This window comes from Gorilla gorilla, chromosome 13 (genome assembly GCF_029281585.2).
Source record: "Gorilla gorilla gorilla isolate KB3781 chromosome 13, NHGRI_mGorGor1-v2.1_pri, whole genome shotgun sequence".
In the NCBI taxonomy this organism is placed as follows: Eukaryota; Metazoa; Chordata; class Mammalia; order Primates; family Hominidae; genus Gorilla; species Gorilla gorilla.
Window position 1 is genome coordinate 121681792 of NC_073237.2, and position 13736 is coordinate 121695527.

Consider the following 13736-nt stretch of genomic DNA (forward strand, 5'->3'; position numbering starts at 1 on the left):
TTTATTGTCTTTTCTTGAAAAAATTTTGGAAATGTTATAAGTAGTCATTTTTAAAACTATGTAGCCCTCAGCCTGGTGTGGTGGCACGTGCCTGTGGTCCCAGCTACTTGGGAGGCTGAGATGGGGAGATTGCTTGAGCCTGGGAGGTCGAGGCTGCAGTGAACCATGATCGTGCCACTGCACTTCAGCCTGGGTGACAGAGTGAGACCCTATCTCAAAAAAAAAAAAAAAAAAATTATGTAGCCCCCTCCTTTCTACAAAGTTCTAAATAATATAATAAACAATATTATTTTAGAAGTTTCCATCAATAAAGTGGAAAATAATAGTATTTTCTATTTTCATTAATAATCAGTCTTTTATCAACTGAGCTAAGATATCTTAATGTTACAAAATAAAGCAAAAGTTTCATTTTATTTTTTCAAGTTTGTTTATTTAAGAATTCTATTTAATTAAGCCTTATTTGCTTGGTTAACATTTGTTATCTATCTGTCTATAAAAAAATTAATTGAGCATATACCATGTTCCATACTGTGGGTAGGCACTTTATAAATGTTGTTTCATTTAATCCCCACAGAAGTCCTGTGAGAGTGGATGTGTCTTGCACATGAGGCACTGTGATAGACACTGGATACAAAGACCATTAGGACCTGCCCTTACTGTCAAGTTGGCTGTTGATAGTTTAGTTAGGGAGAACAAGAAGAGACTAGTACCCTTCAGCATACTAAGCGTTCTGAGGAGATAAATATGAGGGTTATGGGGACACCTAACTTAGCCAAAATGGTGGTGGTATCAGGAGAAGATCTTGGAGCGGGTGAAGTCTGTTTGCACTTTGTGATGAATGGGAGTTAGACAAAGTAAACAAGATGAGGAAAAAGTGTTTAAGCCAGGGGAACAGGAGTATTTTAGTGCCTGCCTAATTATAACGAGGAACTCAGCAACACTTAGTGAACATAGTTCTTTTTAATTTATGCATTTTGAAGAGAGGGATTTTACTTTTAAACTTCTGTGAGCTAATTTTTTAAGAACTGCCAGTTTCTTAAAATTAATCTACCTTATATTTAACGTAATGTGGAATTGTATCAACAGGAGTGTGGCATCATACTCTTCAAGTCTTTGTCTTATTGTATCACCCCAAAATGTCAGTTTTCAAAATAAAAAATAGAAAAAGGGATTTTACACTTATTGATGTTTTTTTGTTTGTTTGTTTGTTTGTTTTTTGTTTTTTTTTTGAGATGGAGTCCCCCTCTTGTTGCCCAGGCTGGAGTGCAGTGGCACAATCTTGGCTCACTGCAACCTCTGCCTTCCAGGTTCAAGCGATTCTTCTGCCTCAGCCTCCCCAGTAGCTGGGATTATAGATGCCCACCACCACGCCCGGCTAATTTTTATATTTTTAGTAGAGACGGGGTTTTGCCATGTTGGCCAGGCTGGTCTTAAACTCCTGACCTCAGGTGATCCACCTGCCTCGGCCTCCCAAAGGGCTGGGATTACAGGTGTGAGCCACCGTGCCCGGGAACTTAATGGTTTTTTGTGGGCTATTTGCACTCTGTTCACATGATGAAGTAAATGATTTTTAGTAAATCAGAGATTTTTTTTCCATTGTTCACTGCTATACATTAGTTTTTTCATTTCCCATTATCCAAAAGTGTCATTAAATATGAGTCTGATGGAAAGTGAATTTCAAATGTATGCCCAATATTATTTTGTGTAGTCTTGTTACCTGGCTATTGCATTTATTTCGTATCTTAAAAAATCTGTCCATTGTTCAGAGGGTTGATTTTCTTTCTATTTAATGCTTTCGCAACCCAGGACAACAGTTAGCAGCCATCACTGCCTGGGATTCCTCAGCTACCAATATTACCTCTCATATTACACTAGTAACCCCGTTTGGTGGGTAATAGGCGTTCTTCCTCTTCTTTTATAATTTTATTTAAGAAATAGTTTATAAAAGTATGCTCCATGTGCATGTTGCTTTTACTTTATGTAAATTGCTACATAAAATTTGATTGCTTGCATTTTTATAAATTATAGTTACAGAGTTTGTTATGATTCGTAGATCTGTTTATGAACTTGAATTTAAATTTGCAATTCAGTAAAAGATAGAGTGAGCAAATAAAGGTATGAGTAGGCCTATTTTAGACTTGGAAATTGATGTGTGCTCTGAATTTTCAGACTAAAAGTGATTAATGAACATTAATCAGCATTGTAAAGAAAGGTGATTGTTTATATTTCTGCCTCTGTCTTCAAGTAGGTCAGCTTTCATACAATGTGAAGTTGACTTTTGCTGCTACTATAGTTGTTTTTGCTTTATGTCTGTATTTTTTATTATTTTGTACCAAAACATAATTTCTATTTAGTATTCTGGTTGTACTGAATTTTACTGTCCTCTGAAAGAAAATAGAAACGTTTTTTTCTTGATTTTTTTTTTTTTTTGAGGCAGAGTCTAGCTCTTGTTGCCCAGGCTGGAGTGCAATGGCGTGATCTCGGCTCACCGCAACCTCTGCCTCCCGGGTTCAAGCCATTCTCCTGCCTCAGCCTCCCGAGTAGATGGGATCACAGGCGTGTGCCACCACGCCCAGCTAATTTTGTATTTTTAGTAGAGATGGGTTTTCTCCATGTTGGTCAGGCTGGACTTGAACTCCCGGCCTCAGGCTATCCACCCACCTCAGCCTCCCAAAGTGCTGAGATTACAGGCATGAGCCACCGTGCCCAGCCTTCTTCTTCTTCTTTTTTTTTTTTTTTAGATGGAGTTTCGCTTTTATCGCGCAGGCTGGAGTGCAATACTGCGATCTCGGCTCATTGCAACCTCCGCCTCCCGGGTTCAAGTGATTCTCCTACCTCAGCCTCCCAAGTAGTTGGGATTACAGTTGCCTGCCACCATGCCCGGCTAATTTTTTGTATTTTTAGTAGAGACGGGGTTTCACCATGTTGGCCAGGCTGGTCTCGAACTCCCGACCTCAGGTGATCCACCTGCCTCAGCCTCCCAGAGTGCTAGGATTACAGGTGTGAGCCACTACACCCAGCAATTATTTTAGAAAAAAGTATTTTTGATTTGCTTATACACAGGGGAAAGAAACAAAAATAATTGAAGCCTTTATTAATTTATACTGTTTCCAAAGCAGAAAGGACCTCTTCTCCAAACATAAATAAATTTTCTCTCTTTTATCTTTGAAAAGACATTAATGCATTTCGGGGGGGGAAGTACATTTAAAAACTGATTCTGGGCTGGGCACGGTGGCTCATGCCTGTAATCCCAGCACTTGGGGAAGCTGAGGTGCGTGGATCACCTGAGATCAGGAGTTCAAGACCAGCCTGACCAACATGGCAAAACCCCGTCTCTACTAAAAGTACAAAATTCACCAAGTGTGGTGGTGGCTGCCTGTAATCCCAGCTACTTGGGAGGCTGAGGCAGGAGAATTGCTTGAACCCAGGAGGCGGTGATCGCAATGAGCCGAGATTGCGCCATTGCACTGTGTAGCCTGGGCAACAAGAGTGAAATTCCGTCTCAAAAAAACCAACACTGATTCTGGTTTTGTTAACAGTTGCCTAACTTAAAGTATCTTATTTATGTGGCTATTAGGTTTTCATATAAAATTTTCTTTTTTTTTTTGAGATGGAGTCTCACTCTGACGCCCAGGCTGGAGTGCAGTGGTGCAAACTTGGCCCACTTCAGTCTCTGTCTGCCTGGTTCAAGTGATTCTCCTGTCTCAGCCCCCCGAGCAGCTGGGATTACAGGTGCATGTCACCATGCCTGGCTAATTTTTTGTATTTTAGTAGAGATGGGGTTTCACCGTGTTGCCCTGGCTGGTCTCGAACTCCTGAATTCAGGCAATCCACCCGCCTCAGCCTCCCAAAGTGCTAGGATTACAGGTGTAATCCCTCATATGAAATTTTCTAATGCTTGTAAGTTCAGTTATTGGTATGGGAGACCTGTAGCAGTTACATCAATTTATAGGAAAAATAGTTAAGGTATCTTAAAAAGATAAGAAATGAGGTAATGCTTTTCTTGTCACTCCAAGTCTTAAATTTATTGTGACATGTTTGCTGTTCTGCAGATATGATCATCTGTGTGGCACTTCCTGTCAGATGCACTTGGATCACTGTTCTTGATTATCAGTTTTGAAGGAGAATCTTTATTAGTCAGTAGAGTAACTGGGAGGATCTGGTTTTTTGTTTCGTTTTTTCTTATTTATATTTTTTACCACTCTTGTGCATGTGCAAATGTTCTGCACTAATAGAAAATATATTTTCATATTTAGCATACCATTTTCTTCATTTGTCTATTTCTCTAAATTATTTTATTTGAAATTTTTTATTAGCAACTCGGAGCAGAAGCCGCACCAATATGCTAATGGACCTACATATGGACCATGAAGGATCATCTCAAGAAACCATCCAGGAGGTGCAACCAGAAGAGGTGTTGGTCATTTCCTTAGGGACAGGTCCCCAGCTTACTCCAGGGATGATGTCAGAAAATGAGGTATGAATCAGTTGCTTCTATAAATCAATATTCATGTCTTAGTCCATACAGGCTGCTGTAACAAAACACCAGAGGTTGGGTGGCTTATAAACAACAGATATTTATTTCTCACATTTGTAGAGGCCAGGAAGTCTATAGTCAAGGCAGATTCAGTGTCTCGTAAGGATCTGTTTACTGGTTCATAGATGATGTATTCTTGCTGTGTCTTTGGGCTTATTTTTTTTTTTGAGTTGGAGTGTCACTCTTGTTGCCCAGGCTGGAGTGCAATAGCACGATCTTGGCTCACTGCAACCTCCCAATCCTGGGTTCAAGCAATTCTCCTGCCTCAGCCTCCTGAGTAGCTGGGATTACAGGCATGCATCACCACGCCCAGCTAATTTTGTATTTTTAGTAGAGACAGGGTTTCTACATGTTGGTCAGGCTGGTGTCAAACTCCCGAACTGAGGTGATCCGCCTGCCTTTGCCTCCCAAAGTGCTGAGATTACAGGTGTGAGCCACCGCACCTGGCTGGTTGGGCTATTTTATAAGGGCACTTATTCCATTTGTGAGGGCCCTGCCTTCATGACTTAATCACCTCTCCAAAGGCCCAATCTCCAAATACCATCACCTTGGGGGTTAGAATTTCAACATACAGATTTTGGGGGAGCACAAACATTCAGATCCTAGCAATGAATTTTTTTTTTCTTTTTCTTTTTTTTTTTTTTTTTTTGAGACAGAGTCTCGCTGTGTCACCTAGGCTGGAGTGCAGTGGCACGATCTCAGCTCACTGCAAGCTCCGCCTCCCGGATTCACACTGTTCTCCTGCCTTAGCCTCCCAAGTAGCTGGGACTACAGGTGCCCGCCACCATGCTCGGCTAATTTTTTGTATTTTTAGTAGAGAAGGGGTTCCACCGTGTTAGCCAGGATGGTCTCGATCTCCTGACCTCATGATCCACCTGCCTCGGCCTTCCAAAGTGTTGGGATTACAGGCGTGAGCCACCGTGCCCAGCCATTTTTTTCTTTTTTTTTTGAGATGTAGTCTCACTCTGTTGCACAGCTGGAGTGCAATGGTGCGATCTTTGCTCACCGCAGCCTCTGCCTCCTGGGTTCAAGCAATTCTCCTGCCTCAGCCTCCCGAGTTGCTGGGCTTACAGGCATGTGCCACCACACCCGGCTAACTTTGTATTTTTAGTAGAGACGGGGTTTTGCCATGTTGGCCAGACTGGTCTCGAACTTCTGACCTCCAGTGATCTGCCCACCTTGGCCTCCCAAAGTGCTGGGATTACAGGTGTGAATCACTGCACCCAGCCAATGAATTTAATGCTTAATTCTTTGTCATCTTCAGTGGTCCCACAATGACACACCATCACATGCTAAGCTCCCTGTGAACAGTTGTGAGGCCCTTCACATTAATACATCGGTGGCACTGAAGTTGGTGAATAGGTCCAAGCATAAGGAATTTTCCAGGCAGTAGCAGAAGAGAGATGAAGCCAGGAGATTGTGGTATGGAAATTAAAGAGACTTTTCCAGTCACTTGTAGGAAATGTTTTATGTTCGTTTTCTTTCTAGTGGTATACTAGTAGTATTCCTGCATTATAGAGCCAAAAATATGTTGAGATGTATTTTGAGATACATGTTGTATTCTTTGGCTGGTTAGGAAAAAATGGAAGAGATAATGGAAAACTAAGAAAATAAATTTTTTTAAGAAATGGAGTTTGAGGCTTGGGAATCATTTTTAATATATTTGTAACAAAAAGCTTGGCTTAAAGGTGAATGAAAAGAAGGTCAGGCCTGGTGGCTCACACCTATAATCCCAGCACTTTGGGAGACCGAGGTGGGTGGATTCCCCGAGGTCAGGAGTTCGAGACCAGCCTGACCAACATAGTAAAACCCCGTCTTTACTAAAAATAAAAATTAGCTGGGTGTGGTGGCGCCTGCCTGTAATCCCAGCTACTTGGGAGGCTGAGACAGGGGAATCACTTGAACCCGGGAGGTGGAGGTTGCAGTGAGCTGAGATCGCCCCATTGCACTCCGGCCTGGGCAACAAGAGTGAAACTCTGTCTCAAAACAAAACAAAACAAAACAAAACAAAAAACAGAAAAAAGAAACAAAAAGACAAGAAGAAGAAATCTTGACTCCCTAAAGATAGGAGTCTCTTCTCATAGAATTGTGAAATTGTGACCTCCTGAAAAAGTAGCAGCTTCTTTTTTTTTTTTTTTTTGAGACGGAGTCTCACTCTGTCACCCAGGTTGGAGTGCAGTGGCGCGATCTCGGCTCACTGCGAGGTCCACCTCCTGGGTTCACGCCATTCTCCTGTCTCAGCCTCCCTAGCAGCTGGGACTACAGGTGCCCGCCACCACGCCCGGCTATTTTTTTGTATTTTTAGTAGAGGCGGGGTTTCACCGTGTTAGCCAGGATAGTCTCAATCTCCTGACCTCGTGATCCGCCCACCTCGGCCTCCCAAAGTGTTGGGATTACAGGCATGAGCCATCATGCCCTGCCACTAGCAGCTTCTTATATTCAACAGTGATTGCTTGTTATTCAAGAAAATGGTCTAGGAAGAAGAGGCCAGTTTTAGTGATTGATAAAGTGATGGTGGTTGGTAAAGCTGTGTTTGGGACTATGACATGATACCCCATAGGGAAGAAGACCAACAATCTCCAAAACTCCATCCTCCACACACACACACAAATAAGCTGGCAAAAACTGTCAGAATCAACTTATTTGGAACTCCGGAATCTAATAAAAAACTTTTAACAACAAAGGAATGCTTAATGAAGAAAAAGACTGCTGAATTTTGTTAAGAGAGCTCTGTGATCCTACGCTGTTACCATCTTCAACCCCCAGCCCAGTGGCTGCTTTGAAGACAGCTTATGTTACTGTGCAGTGTGCTGGTACTTGAGGGAGGAATGTGGACCTTATTCTGAAAGCAGCATGGTTGTGTATTTTGATCTGTCTGGAGGTCCTGAAAGATCGTCTCAAAGGCTTGGCTTTGTTTTGCCTGCCTCTGATCTTTCCCAGGGCCAAGGCAGCTACACAGGTGGCATTTGTCAAAAGTATTGAAAAGCAGATATATTAGTTGCCTCTGCTTGCATTAAGGGATAACAGTTAGGGCAATCCGCATTCAGATCCAAATGCTTATGAAGGAAGAGGCTTGGGAAGGAGACACCAGGGGGCACAAAGGCTTTGAAAAGCTGCCACGTGTTCTGGGGAATCTACCAGGTTGTACACATACCCAGGGCTGGTCATGTGCTCAGGAAAGACCCTAGAAGATCCAAGCTCTCACTGCTGGCTAACCTTCAGGCTGAACCCAAGTAGGAATTGAAGGCTAAGGTACAGTTGCAAACTGCCTGGCTAAGTGTTGAAGTTCCCCAAAACAGAGCCAATCTTCAAAGACTTGGAAATGTTTTGTTTTGTTATTCCAGGTGTTAAATCTGCCAAATCACGTGCTCACCACTAAGCTAACAGAACAGAAACTTCAGAGGCCACACACGACAGAAAATTTAGAGAGATCATTAAATAGTCACTACAAGAAGCAGCAACAACCAACTAGGGGTTAAGGGTATATAATCTGATTTCCAGAATTGCCACTTTGTAACATTTATTTGTTTATTTTTTATTTTAATTTTTTTATTATACTTTAAGTTCTGGGATACATGTGCAGAACGTGCAGGTTTGTTACATAGGTATACATGTGCCATAGTGGTTTGCTGCACCCATCAACCCATCATCTACATTAGATATTTCTCCTAATGATATCCCTCCCCTAACCCCCCACCCCGCTGACAGGCCCCAGTGTATGATGTTCCCCTCCCTGTGTCCATGTATTCTCATTGTTCAACTCCCACTTATGAGGGAGAACATGCGGTGTTTGGTTTTCTGTTCCTGCATTAGTTTGCTGAGAATGATGGTTTCCAGCTTCATCTGTATCCCTGCAAAGGACATGAACTAATCCTTTTTTATGGCTGCATAGTATTCCATGGTGTATATGTGCCACATTTTCATTATCCAGTCTATTGTTGATGGGCATTTGGGTTGGTTCCAAGTCTTTGCTATTGTGAATAGTGCTGCAATAAACGTATGTGTGCATGTGTCTTTATAGTAGAATGATTTATAATCCTTTGGGTATATACACCCAGTAATGGGATTGCTGGGTCAGATGGTATTTCTGGTTCTAGATCCTTGAGGAATTGCCACACTGTCTTCCATAACAGTTGAACTAATTTACACTCCCACCAACAGTGTGAAGGTGTTCCTGTTTCTCCACATTCTCTCCAGCATCTGTTGTTTCCTGACTTTTTAATGATCACTTTATAATATTTAAAATGTCTGCTTTTCAGCAAAACTTATGAGGCATATAAAGAAACAAAAATATGGCCCTTTCACAGAAAAAAAATTAATAGAAAATGTCCTTGATGGGCCAAGCGCAGTGGCTCGTGGCCGTAATCCCGGCACTTTGGGAGGCGAAGGTGGGCTGTTCATGAGGTCAGGAGTTCGAGACCAGCCTGACCAACATGGTGAAACCCCGTCTCGACTAAAAATACAAAAATTAGCCAGGCGTGGTGGCGTGCACCTGTAATATCAGCTACTCAGGAGGCTGAGGCAGGAGAATCGCTTGAACCTGGGAGGCAGAGGTTGCAGTGAGCCAAGATTGTGCCATTGCACTCTAGCCTGGGCAATACAGCGAGACTCTGTCTCAAAAAAAAAAAAAAAGAAAAGAAAATGTCCTTGATGGCCGGGCGGTGGCTCACGCCCGTAATCCCAGCACTTTGGGAGGCTGAGGTGGGCGGATCACCTGAAGTTGGGAGTTTGAGACCAGCCTGAGCAACATGGAGAAACCCTGTCTCTACTAAAAATACAAAATTAGCCAGGCCTGATGGCACATGCCTGTAATCCCAGTTACTCGGGAGGCTGAGGTAGGAGAATCGCTTGAACTTGGGATGTAGAGGTTATGGTGAGCTGAGACTGTGCTGTTGTACTCCAGCCAGGGCAACAAGAGCGAAACTCTGTCTCAAAAAACAAAAAAAAAAAAAAAAAAGAAAGAAAATGGCCTTGATGAAGCACAGACATTGGACTTACTCAAGACTTTAAATCAATTTTTTTTTTAATATACTTAAAGAGCTATGGAAACCACGGACAAAGAACTAAAGAAAACCAAGACAACAAGGTCTCACCAAATAGAAGATATCAATAAAGGGGTAGAAATTACAGAAGGAACCATATGGAAATTCTGGAGTTGAAAAGTATAATAACTGGAATGAAAAATACACTAGAGGGGTTCAACAGCAGATTTGTACAGGCAGAAAAATTAGTGAACTTGAAGATGGATCAATTGAGATTATCTAGTCTCAGGAGCAGAAAGATGACAAAAGACAAAGACATTATATGTTGATAAATAGTCATTAAGAAGATACACCCAGCACTTTGGGAGGCCGCTCTCACTGCAGCCTCCGCCTCCCCTGTTCAAGTGATTCTCGTGCCTCAGCTTCCCTAGTAGCCGGGACCACAGGCATATGCCACTATGCCCAGCTAATTTTTGTATTTTTAGTAGAGACAGGGTTTCACTTTATGTTGGCCAGGTTGCTCTCAAACTCCTGACCGCAGGTGATCTGCCCACCTCAGCCTCCCAAAGTGTTGGGATTAGAGGCGTGAGCCATTGTGGCCAGCTAAAGTTTTTGTAGCACTCAGATTCTGTGGTTTTAGTTTAATCTAGAGTTTGCAGATGCTCTGATTTAGAAGCATGAAATTAGATTTTCGTATTTTATACTCCAGTGTGTATTTTGTATTTTATACTCCAGTGTGACTGACTTTGTACAGTGGCTTTCTGTATGGCGTCTCAAAATTGCTTGCCTTTGGATATGATTTGGAAAGATATCTTCATTGTGTTATATAATCCGTTTTCTGTTAATTCACATGAATCTCCAGACCTTGAAATGATTTTTCTCCTGATGTTTTAGTTTCACATCACTCACTGTGAATAGTTTATCTTAAAAATAAAAAATTTAAAATATTTATGTTGGCCAGTTATGGTGGCTCATGCCTGTAATCCCAGTATTTTGGGAGGCTGAGGTGAGAGGATTGCTTGAAACCAGGAGTTCGAGACCAGCCTGGGCAACATAGTAAGACCTTGTCTCTACAAAAATAAAAAAATTTCCAGGGATGGTGGCTCACACCTGTAATCCCAGCACTTTGGGAGGCTGAGGCAGAAGGATCCTTGAGTCCAGGACTTCAAGACCAGCCTGGGCAACTTGGCGAGACCCTGTCTTAATAATAAATAGGCCAGGCGCAGTGGCTCATGCCTGTAATCCCAGAACTTTGAGAGGCCGAAGCAGGCAGATCACTTGAGGTCAGGAGTTTGAGACCAGCCTGGCCAACATGGTGAAACCCCATCTTTACTAAAAATACAAAAATTAGCCGGGTGTGGTGGCACATGCCTGTAATCCCAGCTACTTGGGAGGCTGAGACAGGAGAATCGCTTGAACCTGGGAGGCGGAGGTGGCAGTGAGTCAAGATCATGCCATTGCACTCCAGCCTAGGTGACAGAGTGAGACTCTGTCTCAAAAATATAATAATAATAATAATAATACGAAGAACTAAAAATAAAAAAAATTAGCTGGGCTTGGTGGTGTGTACCTGTAGTCCCAGCTACTCAGGAGGCTAAAGCAGGAGGATTGCCTGTGCCTAGGGGTTCAAGGCTGTGGTGAGCCATCATTGCACCACTGCACTCCAGCCTGGGCGACATAATGAGCTCCATCTTAAAAAAAATTTTTTTAATAAAAATTTTATGTGTATTTAATTTTGTTTTTTGAGATGGAATCTCCCTCTGTCACCCAGGCTGGAGTGCAGTAGTGCAATCACAGCTCACTGCAACCTCCACTTCACAGGTTCAAGTGATTCTCCAGCCTCCTGAGCAGCTGGGATTACAGGTGCGCACCACGACGCCTGGCCTATGTCTATTAATTTCAAGCAAATAGGGAAAAAAAACCTTTTTTTTTTTTTGTGATGCAGTCTTGCTCTGTCACCCAGGCTGGAGTGCAGTGGTGCAATCTCAGCTCATTGCAACCTCCACCTCCCGGGTTCAAGCGATTCTTCTGTCTCAGCCTCCCAAGTAGCTGGAATTACAGGCATACACCACCACACCTGGTTAATTTTGTATTTTTAGTAGAGATGGGATTTTGCCACGTTGCCCAGGTTGAACTCCTGACCTCAGGTGATCCACCGGCCTCGACCTCCCAGAGTGCTGGGGTTACAGGCATGAGCCGCCACCGCTCCCAGCTAAAAAACCTGTATTTAAAGGCATCATGTGTAAATGTATAAAACCATTTCAAAACCTTTAATTTACTCAGAGCCAAAACAGCAACCAAGAATGTTTTTTTTTTCTGTTTAAAAATCATTTATCTTTTAGCTGACAAAATTGTATCTATTTATGGTATACATGTTTTGATATACATTGTGGAATGGCTGAATCAAGCTAAATAACCTGTATCGCCTCACATATTTTTCATTTTTTGTGGTAAGTTTTTTTCTTTGTAAGTGAGGGTACTATTCTTCCTTCATATTTCAGCAACAGCCAAGGGAGCCAAGGCCTCTGAGTTTAAGTCCAAGGTATACCTAAAACATGCTATGTGACTTTCAACAAAGCACTTAATTCTTCATTAAGGTGGAGATATACACACAAAGCTGAGTTGTGAGGCTTGTAGGGAGTAGTGAGATGTAGTTATGTTATTTGGAAGTCATCTGGCAAATGGAAAGCATATAAAAAGGCCATCAATCTAAGCTGGAGATGTCTGTGAAGTCATACTTCAGTTTCTGGTGTGGACTTTTGTGGCCCTGTATGTATGTTGTGATCAAGTGGACGTTCAAACTAGATGGATTAAATCTTGATGCCTACAAAATAACATGATTACACGTTTTCTTCTAGTTGAATTTATTTACTTTTATTTACTTTAAATTTTATTTAAATTTTTCAAATTTGGTATATTTAAAAATTTTGTTTATTTATTTTTTATTTTTTTTTTTTTGAGATGGAGTCTCACTGTATCGCCCAGGCTAGAGTGCAGTGGCGCGATCTCGGCTCAATGCAAGCTCCGCCTCCCAGGTTCACGCCCTTCTTCTGCCTCAGCCTCCCGAGTAGCTGGGACTACAGGTGCCCACCACCACGCCCGGTTAATTTTTTTTTGTAGTTTAGTAGAGATGGGGTTTCACCATGTTAGCCAGCATGGTCTCAATCTCCTGACCTCATGATCTGCCTGCCCTGGCCTCCCAAAGTGCTGAGATTACAGGCGTGATCCTCTGCGCCCAGCCTTGTTTATTTACTTTCTTTAAATTTTGCAAATTTAATATGTGACATGACAACTGTTTTATGTGCATCTTTTTACTTAATTCTCAGCAATTACATGGCATACATACTGTTACTGTCACCATTTTATAGATGAAGAAACTGAGGCTTAGAGAATTTCAATAACTTGCCTATCCAAGGTTACATAGTTGACACATGACAGAATTAGAAGGACCAGCGTGCTGACACCAAAGACTTCTGATTTGTATAATTCTCACCACTACTCATCTGGTAGTCTGGTTGCCTGTTCAATCTGTGACACTCGTAGGGTAATGGAAAGGCATGGCTTCAGCTGCTTTAATTTATATACTTTTATTCCACAGGTATTTAAAAGCTTGACAGACCTTCTAAATAGGTTTGTAGTTAAAAATTGATAATTTAAGATTAAGGAGTTAAATATGCATTTGCTGTGGTTTGTTTCCTTATCAGTAATCTTTCCATTGATAAACCAAAATTGACATTTTATTTTTTAGGTCCTAAACATGCAGCTTTCGGATGGAGGACAAGGAGATGTCCCTGTTGATGAAAACAAACTGCATGGTAAACCTGATAAAACCTTGCGCTTTTCCCTCTGCAGTGATAATCTGGAAGGAATATCTGAAGGTGAAGGGTTACTTCATTCAAGGAGTTGTGTGATTCAATTAATAGTTTGTTTTGTGTTTTTTAAAGGAGCTTATAAATTATAATTATACCATCTGTGCTTCTCACTGAGGAGACTAATGAAGATTTCCTCTAATGAGCTTGAACAGTTGGCTGTAAAGATTGTTTCCTGAATAAAATTAAAATTGCAAGATGCCTTTGGTCATATAAAATGGAGAAGATATGTCTTTATTCAGACTTAAATAGAATAACAGCAAGTTCTGTTTCTGCAGTATTAATATATACCAAAGCTTATAGAGCTCCTTTAGAAGGATATCATGCATGTCTAAACGGGAAAAAATG

At 41.7% G+C, this 13736-nt stretch overlaps 1 protein-coding gene across 21 annotated transcripts in view; it reads left to right on the plus strand.

Moving 5' to 3' along the window:
• Nucleotides 1-13736, plus strand: part of GAPVD1 (GTPase activating protein and VPS9 domains 1) — a 109597-nt gene that overhangs the window by 53652 nt on the left and 42209 nt on the right. For 13 of the 21 annotated variants that reach the window (XM_019034020.4, XM_019034022.4, XM_019034021.4 and 10 more), the window contains 2 exons: nt 4317-4477; nt 13268-13397. In XM_019034020.4, the coding sequence (XP_018889565.1) occupies nt 4317-4477; nt 13268-13397 (291 nt within the window). The remainder of the gene's footprint in view (nt 1-4316; nt 4478-13267; nt 13398-13736) is intronic. The other 8 variants (XM_055351906.2, XM_019034023.4, XM_055351920.2 and 5 more) reach the window with 1 other exon arrangement.